Raw genomic sequence first — 19290 nt, 5'->3', positions numbered from 1 at the left:
TGTCATTCTAGCTCCTCAGGAGGCTGAGATGTGGGGAGCAGGGTTGGAAGCCAGCCAGGACAGGAAAGTCCATGAGACTCTTATCTCCAATGAACTACCCAAACCAGCCAGAGGTGGCGCTGTGGCTCAAGTGGTAGAGCTCTAGCCTTGAGCAAAAATAAAAAAGCTCAAGGACAGCGCCTAGGTCTTGAGTTGCATGAGATCAAGCCCCTGGAGTGGCTGTTTCTGACCTATTTTGGCATATGTTTACTGTAAATATGGGGCCAGGCCTGAGATCTGACTTGGAGCCTTCGAGATCAATCAGTGTTCTCTAGACCTCAGGACTGAGGGGGACAGAGGAAAATCAGGTGGGAACAGTGTCCAGAGAGAAGCAAAAGCAGAAGAAAAGTGATGGCTCCAGAGTGCGCATGCCCCAGGGGTGCTGACACAGCCTCCCTTCCAGTCATGTCAGACCTGAGGAGCCACGCTGAAGTATGGAGGTAACATGCTGCCACGAGAAGTCAAGATGACCGCTGGGCTTGTGGGATGACTGCATGACCCAGGCTCTGAAAGCACTGAGCCCTCACCTGAGGCAGCCATAGCTGCATTTCCTCTAAGTGATTCAGATGTGGAAGAACACCAGGGCCAACGGCTGCAGACTGTATTTCCAGGGATCTGTGGGCCAGGCAACAGTTAAAGCTACTTCTCTTTGTATTATAGTTCTGGGGGGGGGGGTACATACATCTATACTATATAGTATTATATATAGTATGCATAGCTACACTAAATATGCATATATATATATATATATCCTGTTGAAGTGTGTGTGTGTGTGTGTGTGTGTGTGTGTGTGTGTGTGTATGTTAGTAAAGTCTGGTTATTAGCTTTCTATTGTGTTCATCTCTCTCATGTGTATGAGCTCACTTAAGAGAAATGAAAGAACATTTAAGCCAAAACTATAAAAAACTCTCATCGGCATATTCTGCCTAATAATTCAGATTTCTTGCCCTGGGCTAAACCTTTCAGAATTGCCTATCTTGCAGTTACTTAGTTTTTTTATCTGGCCTACTAGTCACAATGAAGGCTAACCTAACACCAGATGAAGAAACAGGTGTTTCTGAGCAGCTGTACTTGTAAAAAATCCCAAGGAGAAATAGGAATGCTGTTGGAAAGGTAAAAGCAATGTGAGTGCGGCAGGCCCCCATGCATTCTGGGATGACTCCGCCTCTTTTCCCATGCTTGCTATTGAGGCATGCTAATATCTTAGCAAATCCTGCAAATTCACAGGAGTTTTATAACTTTAAAGGGAATCACTTTGGACCTTGTGCACTGTTAAGTGAACACAGGTAAAAATATGTGCAGTCAACTTCTTGCACAATTCCATCCATTTTTATTTACCAGCTATTATAACAACTGAATCTATACACAAAAAGTACTTTAAAAACAGTAAAGATTACCCAAATCTACTAAATCTGGGGGAACACAGAGAGACTTAAACCTAACAGCCTAAAACATCGAAGAGAGTCGTACATTATTCATTATCAAAAGCAAAACCCAATTATGTACACTTGCAAGTATCCAACAACATAGAATAACAAACACCATCCCTGTACTGTGGGCAAAAGAAAATGTCTCGATAGGCTGATTATTTCACTAACAGCCAAACATTTGAAGAATTTAAAACATCCATTGTTTTTAAAATTAAACTATCTGTTAGAGAATGTACAACATGCATTCATAATTATTTTTCTCACCCATAGTATATCTTTTAAATGCAATATTTAGGACATTTTAGGTTCATTTAGAAGCCCCCACAACTCAATACTCTGGCACATATATTCTAGGTTACTGCTGTTGTGTTGATGACATTGGTTATATGAAAAATAATTGAAGCAATGTGGTTCATTAAGTAGAAAGGTCCCACTGGATACAGAAGCGAAGACAAGAAACAGGAAGAGACCAATTAGAGCTCTTGAGAAATACCTCCAGCACTTGTTGGTTAAATTGGAGATAAGAGTCGCACAGACTTTTCTGTCTGGGCTAGCTAGCTTTGAACTTCAATCCTCATATCTCAGCCTCTTAAATAGCAAGGATTATAGGTATGAGCTACTGGCACCCAGCCTGAAACAATCATTACTTTATACTTTCTCTATATATACTGTGTTCCAAATGCAAACCAGGATTCAAAATAATGCCTCTCCTCTTCCACTCGTCTTTTGTTTCCAGAAATAACAAATACAGATTCCAATGCATTGGACTGTAGCTGCATTGCTACCCTTACGCTCAAAATAACTTAGCCATCACTATAGGCACTGCCCTCCCTCCCTCCCCAAATAAACACACACTCCACGATCACTGCACAACTTTTTGCACAAATGTATTGTTATAGGCTCAGTGCTGACCGGATTCAATGGGGTAGGTATGTGGAGAGGGAAGGCCCAATCCCTTACATGTGTACAACAGCGCTAAGAGATGATAAAGCTAGAACGACAACTGTACTGAAAACATAAGGAAAGAATGTCAAGTTCACAGAATACCAGTTTGATTATTTTAATGAACCCGTCAACATTCCACAATGTCTTAATTACACATAGGAAACTGGAATCATGAAACATCAGTAGAAACATACATTTCACTACTCAACGACGAGATGCATGGAAGTCACCGCGAATCATCTACCGCAGTCCCACAGCACAGAGATCCCGCGGACCTCACTGACCCTGTTTTAAAATGACATGTGCTAAGTGACAATGAAATAAGGTAACACACAGGGGTGAAGATGAAGACTGAAAAAAAAAGGCGGGGGGAGAAAATACAATACCCATGTGCAGTACAGATACACCCTGATACAGGCTAAGAAAGACTGATATACCTTTAAAGAAATGTACAAAAACACTCATGTTCTTAAACTCACATGGAAACATTTGGTTTTCTTTTAAACATCAAAACTAAGGAAACAGAGTATTTTATGATTACAAGCCATGGATTACCAACACTGCTATTTCTATATTAACTTACAACTCCTCACAATTTGGGGGGGAAAATATTACACAGACAAAAACAAACATGCCACAATTTGTACATGTGTCTCCATATGTGTCCATGTGTCTGAGTGTGCATGCAAGTACAATGAACCCATGCCATTGTGAGCATAGGCCCCAAATTTGGTTTGTCGGAAAATCTATTCTTGAAAATCAATTGCCAACTCAAGTCCCATAATTACAACTTAGCAAACTTCATTCACAGCGCAGTAAGATGGTATAAATGCTACATTTTCATATGTCAAGCAGTAGTGTCATTCATCCATTCATTGCATTAGTGCTAGATTGTTTCATAAGCTATCTAAATACTGGTGTGTAAGATTTAATACAAAAACATTTAAAAACGGTAGTATCAAGAGCAACGTAATTCGCACCAGTAACAACACTCTAGTGTTTGGAAAGCAACATACACACTCATTATTGATCCTGCCATCAAACTGCACCTGGAAATTAATGTTGGTGAGCAGGAAGATAGCGTTAATGACATTTGTACTTAAACAGAACCCATGACTAGCCAGAGAGGAGTTCCATTCTAGTTTGTCAGGTAAATGGGAGCAAATATGAACTTTTGTTTTAGAAAGTCTTCCTATAGAAGTATTTGGGCAAAAAGAAACATTAAAATGTCTCTCTTTATCACATTCAAGTCCACAAGAATCAGTATGCAACAATTCTACTGTGAAACACTAAAATAAACAACTCACATTAAAAAAAAAAAAAAAAAAAGAAAAAAACTGGATAGTCAGATCTGTTTTGTGAAGTCCTAGAAGAAAGTTTTGGCAGTCATGCCTGGTTCCCTGAGAACTTCAATGCTCTGATTAAAGGCAAGTTTTGGTAAGAAGTTTGTTTTTCTTCCTTCCCACTCAAATCCCATTTGATGTCAACAGTTCTTTCATCTGAACATGGAATGTATTTTCACCTGAAAATGCGTGGCAGGTGAGAGAAACTACATTTTATTATACTTTAATTTTATTTAATTTTTTGTGCTGGTCACTGGGGCTTGAACTTAGGGCCTGGGCTATGTCCTTAGCTTTTATCCCTCATGGTTGATACGCTAACATTGTGCCACACTTTCACTTCTGCTTTTTTGCTGGTTAACTGGAGATAAGAATTTCACTGACGTGCCTGCCCAGGCTGGCTTCAAACTGTAATCCTCAAGTCTCAACCTTCTGAGTATCTAGGATTGTAGGTGTGAGCCACAATGCCCAACTTATTATACTTTCAACTTTCAACTTATTTACTTTCAACTTTCTGGAATAAAGCAAGAGAAAACATACCACACACAATAAGTCCATGTTTATCGTTTTCTAAATTCAGTGAGCCAATGATTTCCTATTTACCTCCAAAATGACCTGACACCTCCAAAATGCCTAGACCCATTAGAGAAAAACACAGCAGATCTGCACATTTCCCCAATGAGAACCAGTCAATTTTGTTCATTTAAAGTTTGCATGACAATTTAGGCCCAGGCACAAAGCTCTTTATAAAAGAAATAAAATGTATTCCAGAAGAGCTCATGAATTTTAAGAGATAAATTTCAGGCAAATGGATCCATTTCTTTGTGGACTTAGAAACTGACTAGATACTAAGTGTGTATCATAATTTCTGGAGAAATGCAGATGAAGGGGGAAAAGCATTTTGTTTTAATGCTTCACTGAACTTCTACAAAATACTTTCAAATAAGTTTGAACATCAAAATCTCCATCTCTTTCCCCTCCATCACAGTTTTGTTCTTTGCAAGTAATTAAGAATTGTACCTGTACCACTGCACAGAGAGTAGGGAAGAGAAGAGATGGAGATTATGGCCATCCTCTTACAAGGAAATCCTCAAATATTTTTGAGCACAAAAGCCTTTTTGTAATTCAACATAATTAGATGCACAGTAGAGAACCAACCATTTTGGAGTAGAAACTTGAGAATTATAAACAACCCAAATCAAATACCCTTAAGTTCTTAAACAAATGCAGTATGCTCCTGGTATCTTACAAAAATCATTCCCAGAGATGTGGAATCCAAGATCATACAATAGAAAATATGTGTTTTATAGTTCATATAAAAATTTTAAATAAAAAAGGCTTTGATGATAGACAAGTAGAAATTTCTAGAATAAATTAATTTTTTAGGATGTAGAAATTTCTAGAATATATTACTTCTTTTTTTTTAGGCTGCCTGGCAGACAACATGTCTAAGTACCCTGGTTCCTGCCCTAGGCAAAGGCTAAAATTTTGCAGGCATTCTCTCCCCCATCATTGTTCAGAGACAACCAGATTAAGAAAAAACATAAGCTGGGAAAGGAAGTAAAAATGAAGCCCCAAAAGAAATTCTGCCAAGTACAATATATCCTGCTTTTAAAAAAAATGTTGAGAACATAAATCAAAGACAGTGGTAGGTACACATTGAGGAAATTGATGGGCTTGGTGATGAATAGTTTTTTAAATTAAATCAGTTCAAGCAATTGTGCAAATTAAAAATGGGGAAAGGAAGAAGAAAGAAACCTTAATAACCCTACAGAGAAAAACTGCAAGATTCAGTCATTTCATGCCCTTCAATCTACCCTCCATGGGTATAGTTCTTCCAACCCCTGAATACGTTCAATATCAATTACTCACAGCATTCCAGTTCAGTGTGGACACTTTTTACCTGTTTGACTTAGATCTGAACACTGAGTTGCTTCAGGGAGATAACTGGAATGGTGCCTTATAACCAGCACTTAGCTTTCACCTAGATAACTTAGGACGTTTTGCTCTCCTTCAAAACCCTGGAGGGGGTGTACTTCAAAAAAAAAAAATGCTTTTGTGACATAGGTCTCTGATTCAGTCAACATTTGTCTAAGCAGGTCTGCAAACGCTCTGTCACCGGGAGAGGCAGTGTGCTGAGCAAACTGTCCTCCACTATCAGGCAGCTTCGCTTCAGAGACTGACAGCCTTCCAGCTCTGCAGGCAGCGTCTCCAGGTAATTACCAATGAGCTCCAGGTGGGTGAGGCTGGACAGCTCACCCACGCGAGGGGACAAATCCGTAAGGCTATTTCTCCCCAAAAGTAGACTCTGCAGCTTCTTGCACTGAAACAGACCATCCGGTAGCAATTCAATCTGAAAGGAAAAGAAGATTCTTGTGAAACCGGGATTTTTTTTTTGTTTTTTTGGTGTCAGTCCTGGGGCTTGAACTCAGGGCCTGGACACTGTCTCTCAGCTTTTCTGCGCAAGGCTAAAGCACTACCACTTAAGCTACAACTCTACTTCTGGCTTTTTGGTGGTTAATTGGAGATAAGACTATTACAGACTGTCCGGCCTAAGCTGGCTTTGAACTGTGATCCTCAGTTCTCAGCCTCCTGAGTGGATAGGATTACAGGTATGAGCCACCATGTCCGGCCGGAAACTGGTTTTCATGGTCTATGATAGTTTAAATACATTCATTTGTTTGTTTTTTGGGGGTCTAGTCATGGGGCCTAAACTCTGGGCCTAGGCGCTATCCCTCAGCTCTTTAGCTCAAGGCTAGCGCTCTACCACTTGAGCCACAGCTTCTGGCTTTTTTCTTTTTGCTTATGTGGTGCTGAGGAATCGAACCCAGGGCCTCAGGCATGCAAGGCAAGCACTCTACCACTGAGCCACCTTCCCAGCCCCCATTCATATGTTTAAACTATCTTTTCCTCAAAAGCTTAGCTGCAGGTTTACAGGAACACCCAGAACAATGGTGATGCATTTGAAGTTGACAGAAAAGAAGAAAAGTTAGAGGACGATTATCCTAGACAGTCAGGGTAGGCCAGCAATTTGGCTCTGCACTGACAAGCATTCCCTAAGGAAAATATACTTCCATACTTACTGTCCCTACAGTAAATAAACAAATGTGGAACTCAGGAGAATCATAATTATGCTTGAGTCCTAGAGCAGAAATAAATGACTCCCAAGAGCCTTCATGGAATGTTTACTGTAATGAGTAATGAGCAACTCTCCTCACAAACAGCTCACAACAGGCACGGGTTACTTCCTGCACAGGGTTTCTCAGGACCCACTGAACTGTGATTCTAGTTCTGGCTGTTTATTTTTTTAATTTATTGTGCTGGTCCTGGGACTTGAACTCAGGCCCTGAGTGCTATCCCTGAGCTGTTTTGCTCAAGACTGGCACTCTATCACTTGAGCCACAGCTCCACTTCCAGCTTTTTAGTGGTATATTGGAGGTAGGAGTCTCACATACTTTCCTGCCTGGGCTGGCTTCGAACTATGACCCTCAGATCTTATCCTCCTGAGTAGCTAGGATTACAGGCGTGAGCCAGTTATCATCCAGCTGGTATTCTGTTTTGTTTTGCTTTTTAAAAGAAGTCTGCAGAAGCAGAAACAGAAGTTACGATAATACATACTTGCACATTTTATTCCTTGCTCCATACACATGCCTGTTGAGCATTTACCATTCTTCCTGTATCTGCAAAGCTTCAGCTAATTCATAGAATTCAGAGAGGTAATTTTAAATATGATAAGCAGCCTGCAAATTGGGTCAACCTCTAAGGCTACTCCATTCGACTGTTCTCCTACATAGTGGCTGGCTGTCGGGATTCTAAGGGGCCACAGTTCATAGGTGAAACAGGAGTTGTTAAGAGAAGACTGCCCACAAGGAAGAAAGCATGAACAATGGCCACCTTGTTCCTATGCTGACTGTACCCGCGTCGGTGTGGAGTGAGGTGGTGTGTACTCCTCGGCTCAGGAAGTGGCTCTGCTGGAAACAAGGTAGAAGTGCACTCCCGCCAGTGTCCTGTGCGGGTGTCAGCTCAGGCTAACTAGCACTGTCAAGTTCAAGGGTCAACCTCGCATGTCTCCCTCCAATGACTCAAACATGAACCTGACGGAAACACTTCCTGATCCGCTCCATGCTGACCCTACCCTGCTACAGGATCTCTTCTCTTGTTACACCCAGGCACCCGACTGCCAAATCCTCTGCGCATGACCTCGGTCTTTTTTTCTATTTCCCTAAGACATGGTTCTCAGGGTGTATGGGTCACAGAACATCCCTCCCACAGGTTTTTATGAAAAAGGTGCCTTACTCAAACATATTTATTTAACAAATGTTCTCCCTTTTGGAAAAGCACAATGCACATTAAAGACTCTGAGAAGGCCTGCAGGAAAAAATATGACTAAGGGGAAAAAAAAGAGCCCACACATGTATTTAATGTGTGTGGGATTTTTTCTTTTGTTTTGCTTTGCTTTGTTTTTATTTTATTCTTTTTTTTTGTGGCAACCCTATTCCATTTTGTGGAGGAAACTGTCCTGTGAGAAAACACCTGTCACCTGGGGACAGCCCAGCCATGGCCTGTCTAGAGGACTTAACCTTGAACTTGGTAGAAAATAGAGCTCACTTCCCACACACTAGACAAAGACCACCACCAGTTCTTATGTCCTCAGCTCCCTTCCCTTAGGAAATGGGCCAAACAGATGCTGAGACTTGAACTTGGACATTGAGGCTGTCACAAAGAAATGGAGACTATGAGGAGCCGCTTTTGTACGTGGGCAAAAACTGCAATCATTTCCCAAGGCAGAACTGGTGCCATGCCAGGTGCTGGCCATGGTCAGTGCCATTGTTAGGCTAAATGACCCTCACCATCAGCTTTTGTGCTTGATCTTGGCTATGGTCCTCTCTGCTGTTTGGCTGACTTGGTGCTTGACTGTTCTCCAAATTTCATTTTCTAGCATTCTCCACTCACTTCCTCGGCGATACTACAAGATGCTCACCACCCTTGCAATCAATGTCACATCCAACTATTCAGCAAATACAATGTCCTATTTGCTAATTTTCACAAATATCTTAGTGTCTCTTACAGAAGCAGGAGAATCCCCAAGGTTAGATGATGGCTTGGAAGTATTTAAATCCTCCCATGAAACACAAGTCCTTAACTTCTTTTAGCAATATTCCTATTGACAACCTATGTGTGGACAAGTTTCAGGAACAAGATAATCCCTTCTGACCTTCCAATGTCCATTCACTCAGCAACTACACAGACAAGACGAGAAATGAGGATCGCACCCCTGCTTGTGGCAGCTCCACAATGCTTATGACTGCGCCCTCCCCCAAAGCCTTGCTCTCCATGGAAATCTTTCAGCTGTTGAAACACCAATAGTGAAGACCGCCACTTCCCATTCCTTGTCTAATCCGTTCACCTCCCTGGGGGCTGTCTTCTAAGTTCCAGCTCCCTCACAGCCTTGTCACCCAAGTCTCTTCACACTGCTGCTTTAAGTTCTGAGCAGAGTGGCCCTCGCCCACTCACAGGTCGTGCTCATCACTGCGTCCTGAGGTTTCTTCACAACAGGTTTCTTCACAAAGATACCATGATGCTTCAGCTCTAAAGTACCTATCACCTAAGTTTTCACAAGCTGCAAAAGATCCTCCTTTACTCCTGCAGGGATGCACTCAACAAAGGATGTAGCTGATATTCTAACCTAATGTCTCTCCTCTCTCTCTCTCTCTCTCTCTCTCTCTCTCTCTCTCTTTCTCTCTCTCGCGTGTGTGTATGTGTGTGTGTGTGTGTGTATGTGTACTTGTCCTGGGGCTTGAACTCAGAGCTTAGGTACTGTCCCTTAGCTTCTTTGTCAACACACTACCACTTAAGCCACACCTCCACTTCTGACTTTTTTTTGCGGGGGGGGGGGGGGGGTTCATAAAGATAAAGAGTCTTACAGGCTCTTCTGCCTGGGCCATCTTCAAACAACAATCCTCAGGGCTCAGCCTCCTAAGGAGCTAGGATTACAGGTATAAGCCACCAACACTCAACTTATTGTCTTTAGACATGGTCCAGAAGTAAAAAACCTTGGTATCAAAAGACAAATGATCTTAAGATTATCCTTAAATTAACCAACCTGGCTAAAACATGTTTAATCCTATACATTTAGATAATATCTGCTGAGCTAACAATTTAATGAGCTATAACTTCAAAATAAAATTCAGTGAGTTAGGCACTGGTGGGTCATACCTGTAATCCTAGCTACTCAGAAGGCTGAGATCTGAGGATCGTGGTTCAAAGCCAGCACTGGCAGAAAACTTCATGAAACTCTTGTCTCTAATTAATCACAGAAAAGGCCTGAAATGCAGCTTTGGCTCAAGTAGTAGAGTGATAACCTTGAGCACAAAAGCTCAGAGACAGTGCCCAGGCCAAGAGTTTAAGCCCTAGGACTGGAAAATAAATAAACAATAAAAAAAATTCATCCACTGACTTAACTGTAACACAGCTTAGTGGAACCTATGCTTTTCAGCATAATTATTTGTACTACTAAGCAACTACATAATTCATATGGCTAAGGATAAAACTCTAGATTGGTGGTTTTCAAAGTCTAGTCACCAGGCTATCAGCTATCATCAACTTCAATTTCACTTGAGGACTTTTCAGAATTGAAAATTCTTACATCCTTCCTATATTAGAGCCCTGCTCAATCATAATGGTCCAGCAAGCTGTGCTTTAACAAGCTCTTACAATAATTCAATGTGTACTGCTAGTATACATTGATCCCAAAGTAGTTCTTAAAACAGGCAGTCTAGCTAGGCACTAGTGGCTCATGCCTGTAATTCTAGCTACTTGGGAGGCTGAGATCTGAGGATAGCAGCTCAAAGCCAGCCTGGGCAGCAAAAGTAGAAATTCTTAACTTCAATTGACTGCCAAAGCCAGATGGAGAGATGTAGCTTAAGTGGTAGAGCAGAAAAAAAAAAGTACCCAGGCCCAGGCACCCCCCATATTTATATATATATACATATGTGTGTGAGTATATATAGTGTAGTGAGTATATATAGTGTAGGTATAGTATATATATATATATATATATATATATGTATGTATGTATGCATGTATGCATGTATGTATGTATAGCATATATTTATATATTTGATATATATTTAGTATAGTATACATATTAAATATTACATAATGAAACTTATTATGTGTACATTATGAGCTAATATAAGGAAAAATGAGTATTATATTCAGTAGCCAACATCACATTCATGAATTATAGATAGTCTAGAAGAGAATGCAGATTCAGTCAGGGCAGAAGAAAATAGCAGTGTCCCCATTTCCAGGAGCAGTAGGTCAGTCTCATCTCCCGGCAGACCTCACATCTGTCCCCAGCCTTCCATATGGATGTGGCCCTCATTCTGTTGCCCTTCAGACTAGCAAGAAGGTTTTTCTGTTTTTTCTCATTTTTCCTTATCCTTCACATTTTAGCCTAGCCACTCATTTTGTTTTTTCCTGCTTCAGTGAAGTTGCATTTTCCTTAACTTGGCGTTACTGTTGCAAATTATGGTTCAGTTTTAAGCACAGGATGCTGGAAAAAGCTTCTAAAAAGCCCTGGCATTGCATTATAGAGCCAAGCCTTTCATTTTGAAGCCTCTTTCCAGATATTCATGTAGATTTCAAGTCTTTGGGTTGTCTTAGTGTTTCACAAAAAGGATTTATAAATAATTCATAATCTCAGCATGTTGAAACAAAACTTATTTTTATATGGCAGATTTAGAAGGCTGAAAAGTTTTACCAAACTTCCTAACTACTCAAGTCTTTCCAAAACAAAAATGGAAGGTCTACCATAACTAATTTATTCGTTTAAAATACTTTAAGTGTGATGTTTATGTAGAAAACAGGGCAAGAGAATAAACAGAACATTTGTTAAGCAATTATGATTTGCCAGGAACTATGCCAACAGTTGTTAATTTTTTTTCATATCATCTTTGTGACAATTTGTAAGTTCGATTTTAAAAAGCTAGATTACCAACTGATGGCCAGGGCTAGGTGCCTTGTTGGCTCACACCTGTAATCCTAGTTACTCAAGAGGCTGAGGTCTAAGAACTGTGCCAGCCCAGGCATAAAAAAGTCCACAAGGGACTGGGAAGGTGGCTCAGTGGTAGAGTGCTTGCCTTGTATGCCTGAGGCCCTGGGTTAGATTCTTCAGCACCACATAAGCAAAAAAAAAAAAAAAGCCAGAAGTGGCGCTGTGGCTCAAGTGGTAGAGCGCTAGCCTTGAGCTGAAGAGCTGAGGGACAGCGCCCAGGCCCAGAGTTCAGGCCCCACGACCGGACCAAAAAAAAAACAAAAAACAAAAACAAACAAACAAAAAAAAAAGTCCACAAGACTCTTCAGTTATTACTCTAAAAAGCCAGACGTGGGGCTTGGTTCAAGTGGTAGAGTACTAACTTCAAGCAAAAAAGTTTAGGTATAGAACTCAGGCCCTGAGTTCAAGCCCAAAGAATGGCACACAAAAACCTGATGGCCAGGGTTTTGGTCATTTTTTCAAGGTCACTGTGGATAAAATGACCACTCAGCCCAGAGAACACTTATAAGGGCCTAACGTCCTGTTCTCTTTCCCTGTCACACACAACAGAGCCTCAGGGAGACAGACTGAACAGAAGGAAGAGGTGATTCACTTACATTGTTGTTTGTTATGGCAAAGTACTGCAAATTGCTCAGATACTGGATTTCTTCTGGAATGAAGGTCAAGTGATTATAGCTTAGATCCAAATAATGCAGTTTGGTGCATAGAAAAAGCTGCAAGGGCAGGTTCTCGATATTATTATGATCCAAAGAGAGCTGCTCCAGATTAGATAACGCCCCAATCTGGGCAGGAATATAAGCAATGTTGTTGTGCCACAACTTTAAGCAGGCAAGATTCTGAAGATGCTGAAAGCTAATGATCTCTTCCACCGTCTTCAGGTTATTTTCCTTTAGGTCTAACTCATGCAAGTTGTTCAGGCTGAAAATGGAGTGTGGGATACGTTCCAGGTCACAGCTGATGAGTTCGAGACTTTTCAGATTGACCATCTTTTTCAAGTTGTTCAACACCACCAGTTTGCTTCCCTCATTGTCGAGGGACAGTTTCTGCAGGGACGGCAGGAGGTCTGTCACCACCTGGGGGATGCGTGACAGGCTGCTCTTCAAGTAAAGGGTCCTCAGGTTTTTTAAGTCTTGGAAGCCCTCCAGTTGCATGGTACTCAATTGCTCAGGGAGAACACAGCCTGACAGATAAAGTTCCTTGAGATTCTTCAGGTGAAATACCCAACGTGGGATCTTCCCCATTTCCGTAAATTTCAGGCGGAGGATTTTTAAATTCTCCTCCAGAAAGGCCAGGGCCGGGTGGTCCACCACCAGAGATGAATGGTACACGTGGAGTTCCTTGAGGTTGACGAGCTGGGAGACGGCGGAGGGCAGCTTGACCTCAGGGATGAGCTCCAGGCTGAGCACTTCCATTTCCGTTAACTCGAAGACGTTGTCTGGAAGACCATGGAGCATAAAGAGATGCAGCTCAATCTTATCCTGGGCATTTTTCACAAGCTTGCTTTTCAGTTTCTCAACTGTCCATTCATTGTTGAGGTTGATCTGTTTGAGTTTGTTCTCGCTCACCTCTGACAAGAAGATGGAGAAGCGCTTGGAATAAAGAGGGTCATACTGATCGGCCAGGTGAAGGATGAAGGCAAAGTCATTCTTGACATCCGGGATATCACTGTAGTTGCTCTTTTCTCTTAGGGCCTCAAAGGAATATTGCTTCAAAGAACTCCTGAGCATCCACCACAAGCTATAGGACGAGGTGAGACCATAAAGTATGACCAAAATGACATAAAAGGAAGCCAAGACCTTAAATATTTCTGCCAAGGAGTACACACACTGGTAGCGCTTGTATCCCGTAAAAGCCTGCACATCGATTGAGCAGTCAATTTCCAGAGTGATGTAGGTTAAAAAGTATGGGACGTAAGTTATAATCAGGAGAAACAAAATGACTTTGACTATAATCTGCTTCAGATACACCCGGTAGATGATGTCCTTCTGTTCCACATGCATACGGAATCTCTTCACTTTTTCAAAGATGGCTTTGGCCTGTTCGCCCTCCTTCTTGTCCAGGACGCTGGAAGTTGGGCTTTCTATAGAGCTGGCCGTCTCCAGGCCTGGCTGCGGGTAGGGCAAGGACTGCTTGCTGCAGTCAATGTCCGCAGAACACCCTGAGGTGGAAAGCATGGTTTTGGACTTGGAGGGCTTCAGGGGCCTCACAGACTGTTCAGCCACAGTTTCAGACAGGGCGCGGGTGGTCCACGGAGAATCGAAGCACTTGTGAAGGATGGCCACGAAATGCTCCAATCGGGAACTGGTACTGGGGTAGTGAAGCCAAAAGTTGCTGCAGGCTGCGAAGATAAGAGTGTGCAAGAGCACCAGGTAGGGGAAAAACTTGGCAAACCAATGGAGCTGTCTCTCATAGCACACAGCATCGATGTAAGAGTACTGCTGTCGGTGGAGGTCATTCTGGATTCGGAGGGGGAGAGGAAGGGGCACCCCGGAATTAGAGGAAGTATTCACGCTGGCTTTCAGGATGTCCCAAGGCACGGCACAGTGATTGTCAAATTCCACTTTGCATGGAAGACAGCACAGAACTCTGCTCTGTGTGAGCTGGAGTGCTCCAGCCAGCACGGCCACCAGCAGCATGATGAGAGTGATGTAATACCAGAAGACATCCCACCATGGCTTTAGGATGTGGTAAGACGACTGGGCATCCGCCAGACATTTCAACTCTGTGAGTGTGATCATGACTTTCTCTTGTGCGAATACCCAACTAGATGAGGGAAAGAAAGCAAACAACATACTCAAACATGCAGTTACTCTAATGCCTGAACACAAATGAGCTCTCCAGGTAGGATTTTAACTCAGGGGTCACACCAAGAGGCAGGATCAAGGATCTTATGTCTTTTAGTTTCATTTGAACCACAGGACACTGTGAACATAAAATAAAAATCCCTCCAGTGGGTGACCATTTGGTGAGAAATCCATACAGGATTTGAAGGCAATTAACTTAGTTACTTCCTAGATATCAACTCCAAGCTAGGTTACCAAAAAGCCAATAGTCAGGTTGGCTTCAAATGACATTGGAAAAATTCGGTCTTGTAGTCTAATTTGTTGTTTGTTTTTTAGTTGCTTTTTTTCCTTTGTCTTTTCTTTTTTGGTACTAGGGATCCAACCCAGAATGTTGTACTTTCTATGCAAGTGCTCTGCCACTAAGCTATATCCCAGCCCTGTGCTATTTCTAATAGTCAATATTTCCCATCTTCTAAAAGTTCTGAATAAGCCTCCACTCTCATTCCACCCATGTCTGGAGCATCAATCTACAACCTAAGCATTGTTTCATAACTCAGGAAACATCTCTTGAGTGCTGATTTACAGAAGAATCCCATAGGCTTAGAAGAATCCATCCTTTCCCAAATTACTGCTTATATGCATTATCCCCTTCCCATGTCCAGCTCCCACTTTATAATTTAACCAATGTGTATTTAAAGCCTAGTAGTTTAAAGTTTGGAAATAACAGTAATGGCTCCAAAAGAAATAAGAAGGAAAAACTGTGTCAGAATATTCCCTAAGTACCCTGGTGGAAAATACTGTTGTGGCATTGTGTTAAAGGGATAAAAGCTTAAAGGAGTACTGCTATTGTTTCCTTTTCTTCAAAAAAAAAAGAAAGAAAAAACACAGGACTGATTTTGTTTGTTTTCACTTTAGAAAATATTCCAGCAATCCTCTTGAGAATGTCTGTGTTGTCTTACTTATAGCAGTACTTAAAAAAAATTCCTAATTAGCAAAATCCAGACCACCAAGCGAGTAAGATAAAAGGAAATATTTGAAGCTTATAAAGTTTCTGATAAGCAAAAGAAGGACAAGGAATCATGTGAGCCTATTACACTTTGCTGGAAAGGCAGCTCTAACATAATCTTTGCCCCAGGGTGCCTCTTGGGCCTTCTTGAGTCTTTCCTAGACCTCAGTTTCTCTCTAAGTACCCTATCCCTGATAGCAACCCCAGAGGATATTTTGTTCTAGTAAGTCCTCCTCCTAGAGACAGCTATTCGTCCCTGAGGTACAGAAGCTCATTGCAGTAGCTGCTATCTGTTAATAAAGCATCTTCTTTTGTGCTAGTGATCCTCAACATACTTCTGACCATTTGGCCATCTATCTATCTTTATCTTTTCCTAGTTGTGGAATCCATGATTCTTGAGTATAAATCTTGGCCTGGAACACCACTTTCTGTCTGTATCCTCTCTGGGTATCGTGTCATACACGGGATTCCCTCTAGGACCAGTGACATGATTACAGAACTCCAAAGGGCTCCCTCCTCCAGCTCAGTGGGTCTGACTCTCAATTCCTCCCGTTCTGCCTCGCCCCCATGGCGGTTAACCATAATTGTGTGTCAAGGCAGGACCCAAACCAAAAAACAAGAGGATTACATGAGATAAACAAACAATTCTGGACTGAAGATTCCAAAATACCATAAACGTAATGGGAAGAAGGAGACAATTTGGGTGGAAGAGCAGAAAACACTGCTAGATGAAGGAACATGCAGAAACATCAATGGATTTTGATTGATGCATATGCATACTTACAGCTAACATATGATAGCTATTAGACTAAAACATTTATAACCTCTAGCCACATTAATAGATAAACCTAGGTAAAGGGGAGATGGTTCCATGTGTCCCTGGTGAATCTACTGGTCAGTTCCAAGTTAAAGATGAAATGGCTACAGGTGCTGGCAGCTCACATTTATACTAGCTACTAAGGAGGCTGAGATCATGATTCAAAGCCAGCCTGGACAGGAAAGTCATGAGATGCTTATCTCTAATTGAACACCAAAAAGCCAGAAGTGCAGGTATGTCTCAAGTGGTAGAGGCCTTGAGCAAAAAAAAAAAAAAAAAAGCTTAGGGATAGTGCCCAGACCCTAGGACTGGCATAAATAAATAAATAAATAAGAAAATTATCAGGAGCTGCCTGCCAAAACCATTCCTACAGATGCTCACAGGAAATTGAGGACACTCACCTGAAACAAAAAATGACTAGGAGAACCTGAGAATGTATCTCTCTGTCCAACTACTTAATAGATGAAAGAATGTGTAAACTTGATTTTTGAGGTACAATTTTAGGTGGGCAGAAGATTTAGGAAGTCCTATTTTGATTCAGTTTGTTGGTGCAATATCACAGAATAGCCTGTTCTTTCAAACAGTTCAGTTCCCTGTCCCTAGCTAGGTCTTGATGAAAACAATGACAACATCCAAGGTATTGTAAGGGAAGTGATTAAAAAATGATTAGGAGAGTAAAGTGGGTAATCTACAAGGGCTTTACCAGCTCTGACATCAGATTTTCCTCATCTTCTAGGGTCCTGAGTGCTGAATTAATTTAAGAAACAAAACTGAAATCTTGGCCGAATAAAAACGAAGTTCAAACTGATAAAAGTACATGCCAGAGAATGAAGATTTATTCAACAAAGACTATCAGCCAACACTGACCAGAATAATGTACTTTAAATATTTATACTTACTATTATGGAAAGGAAATGAAGCAAATCAATCAGCTAGACTTCAATCAGGAGGTCTACACCTTTTGAAGTTTCTTAGACACACCATCTCTGAATTTGTCTTCATTCTATGAGAAAGCATAAATATCATGAAAGATATTCAACATAGTTCTAATGGCTTCAGAGACACTCCACCAGGAGACAAGCTGTGCAGACAGACTTTACACGAATACTTTAATCAAGGGGACACACAGTGACAAATGTATGGAAAAGATATTCATCAGCCCATACTCACTCCCTGAACTTCCTTTCAATTACAGAGACATCTATATAGAAATTTACATGAAATATACTTTAAGATCTTTTCGTGTGCAGCTTAGGAATGTGGCTGAAATTCCTTGAAATTATGTTATTAAATACAGCAAGACTTGGCTGGGTTTTCTAACTTTAGTTTAATAAAAGCCATTCTCAGGGGGACTCCAATCATCTGTGGTAGTGAAACTATGTATATATTGATATGGTTGAATTGTAAGAAAAATTTGAAATACTAAAATACTTTTTAACTCAGTGTGTAAAAATAATATTTTTAGTTAGCACATGGAACCTAAGGGGAGGGGAGTCGCTAGGGAGGGTTTTTATGTGTCCCGGAGATACAGAGAAAAAAATTATTAAGTACTTAAATAAGAATATTGGCCTCAAATTGTTTCTAGCTCATTTTTTTTTCACCTTTTTTTTTCTTTTTGCTTATGTGGTGCTGAGGAATCGAACCCAGGGCCTCATGCATGCAAGGCAAGTGCCCTACCACTGAGCCACCTTCCCAGCCCCTCTAGTTCATTTTTTTTAAAATAATAATCTTCTGGCCTTGTCATTTCAAATAGCAAAAATGTGCTCATGTCTGAAATTTACTTTGGGATTAATGAAGTCATATGCAAACCTTGCTTTCTGATTCATCTCTGTCCTTTGTTTTGTAGTTGTTTTTCAGGTTAGAAAGCAGTGTTACCATGTGAACTAACTCATAAGATGGCAGTAACATTATAAGACAGATGGCAGTAACATTATAAGACATTGTAAACATACGATATGACTGCATTTCTATGTAGCAAGCAGCATAAAGACATCTGCAGGCTGAGATACAGCTCAGTGCTTGTTTAGCATGCACAACGTACTGAGTTCAATCCTTAGCATGAGGAAAATAAGACATCTGATGTGTGAAACATTTATACAGCCTTCCATAGTTTTGCATCTATAATGTGCCAGAAAAGAATTTACTGCATAATCCAGAATGCTAATTAGCCATCGTGATAGTTCTTATACAAGAGTCCCTTAACTAGTACAAATGCATTTTCTGCTTTGTATTCAGCATCTCTACAAAAGAAAAGAAACATCAGCTTCCAACTAATGCCAATATTTAAAAATAATCATAAGAAACTGCTGTGAACTCATCTATCAGAGGACCACAGCTAGATGCAAGTTTATACATCCATTCTATCTGAAAACTAATTGTAAAAACAAGTTTTGTGCCCCTGCCTAACCACCTAATTCAGGTTTCCTTTGAGCTCCTTACCAATGAGAAGAAACTAAATCTATAATTCCTATAACTCTGATATTTGTTTTTTAATTTAAAAGAATATTTCATTGAGGGCTGGGAAGGTGGCTCAGTGGTAGAGCGCTTGCCTTGCATGCATGAGGCCCTGGGTTCGATTCCTCAGCACCACATAAGCAAAAAGAAAAAAGCCAGAAGTGGCGCTGTGGCTCAAGTGGTAGAGCACTAGCCTTGAGCTGAAGAGCTGAGGGACAGCGCCCAGGCCCTGAATTCAGTCCAAACGACCAGACCCCCCCAAAAAAACCCAAAAAAACAAATATTTCATTTACATCAACTTGTTTCATACTTAGAACAATCCACTGAGATATTTAGTACTCTTCTTCCCAGATTTTCAACATAGAAATAAGACAGACCCTAAGAATTTTCTTGCCTGAGGTAACAAAACAAGTAAGG

General features: G+C 41.1%; 1 protein-coding gene across 3 annotated transcripts in view; it reads right to left on the bottom strand.

Annotated features, from left to right (window-relative positions):
- Window positions 1-586: 586 nt before the first annotated feature.
- Window positions 587-19290, bottom strand: part of Lrrc8b (leucine rich repeat containing 8 VRAC subunit B) — a 63343-nt gene continuing 44639 nt past the window's right edge. For 2 of the 3 annotated variants that reach the window (XM_070007596.1, XM_070007595.1), the window contains 3 exons: window positions 17319-17422; window positions 12410-14576; window positions 5637-6107 (listed from right to left, as the gene is read on the bottom strand). In XM_070007596.1, coding sequence (XP_069863697.1) covers window positions 5835-6107; window positions 12410-14551 — 2415 coding nt within the window. In that variant the 5' untranslated portion in view covers window positions 14552-14576; window positions 17319-17422 and the 3' untranslated portion in view covers window positions 5637-5834. Of the gene's footprint in view, window positions 655-5636; window positions 6108-12409; window positions 14577-17318; window positions 17423-19290 lie in introns of those variants that run through there. The other variant, XM_070007598.1, reaches the window with a different exon arrangement.

This window comes from Dipodomys merriami, unplaced genomic scaffold, assembly GCF_024711535.1.
Source record: "Dipodomys merriami isolate MVZ:Mamm:240054 unplaced genomic scaffold, mDipMer1.0.p SCAF_7, whole genome shotgun sequence".
Taxonomy (NCBI): Eukaryota; Metazoa; Chordata; class Mammalia; order Rodentia; family Heteromyidae; genus Dipodomys; species Dipodomys merriami.
This window is presented reverse-complemented; position numbering and strand designations above follow the sequence as displayed.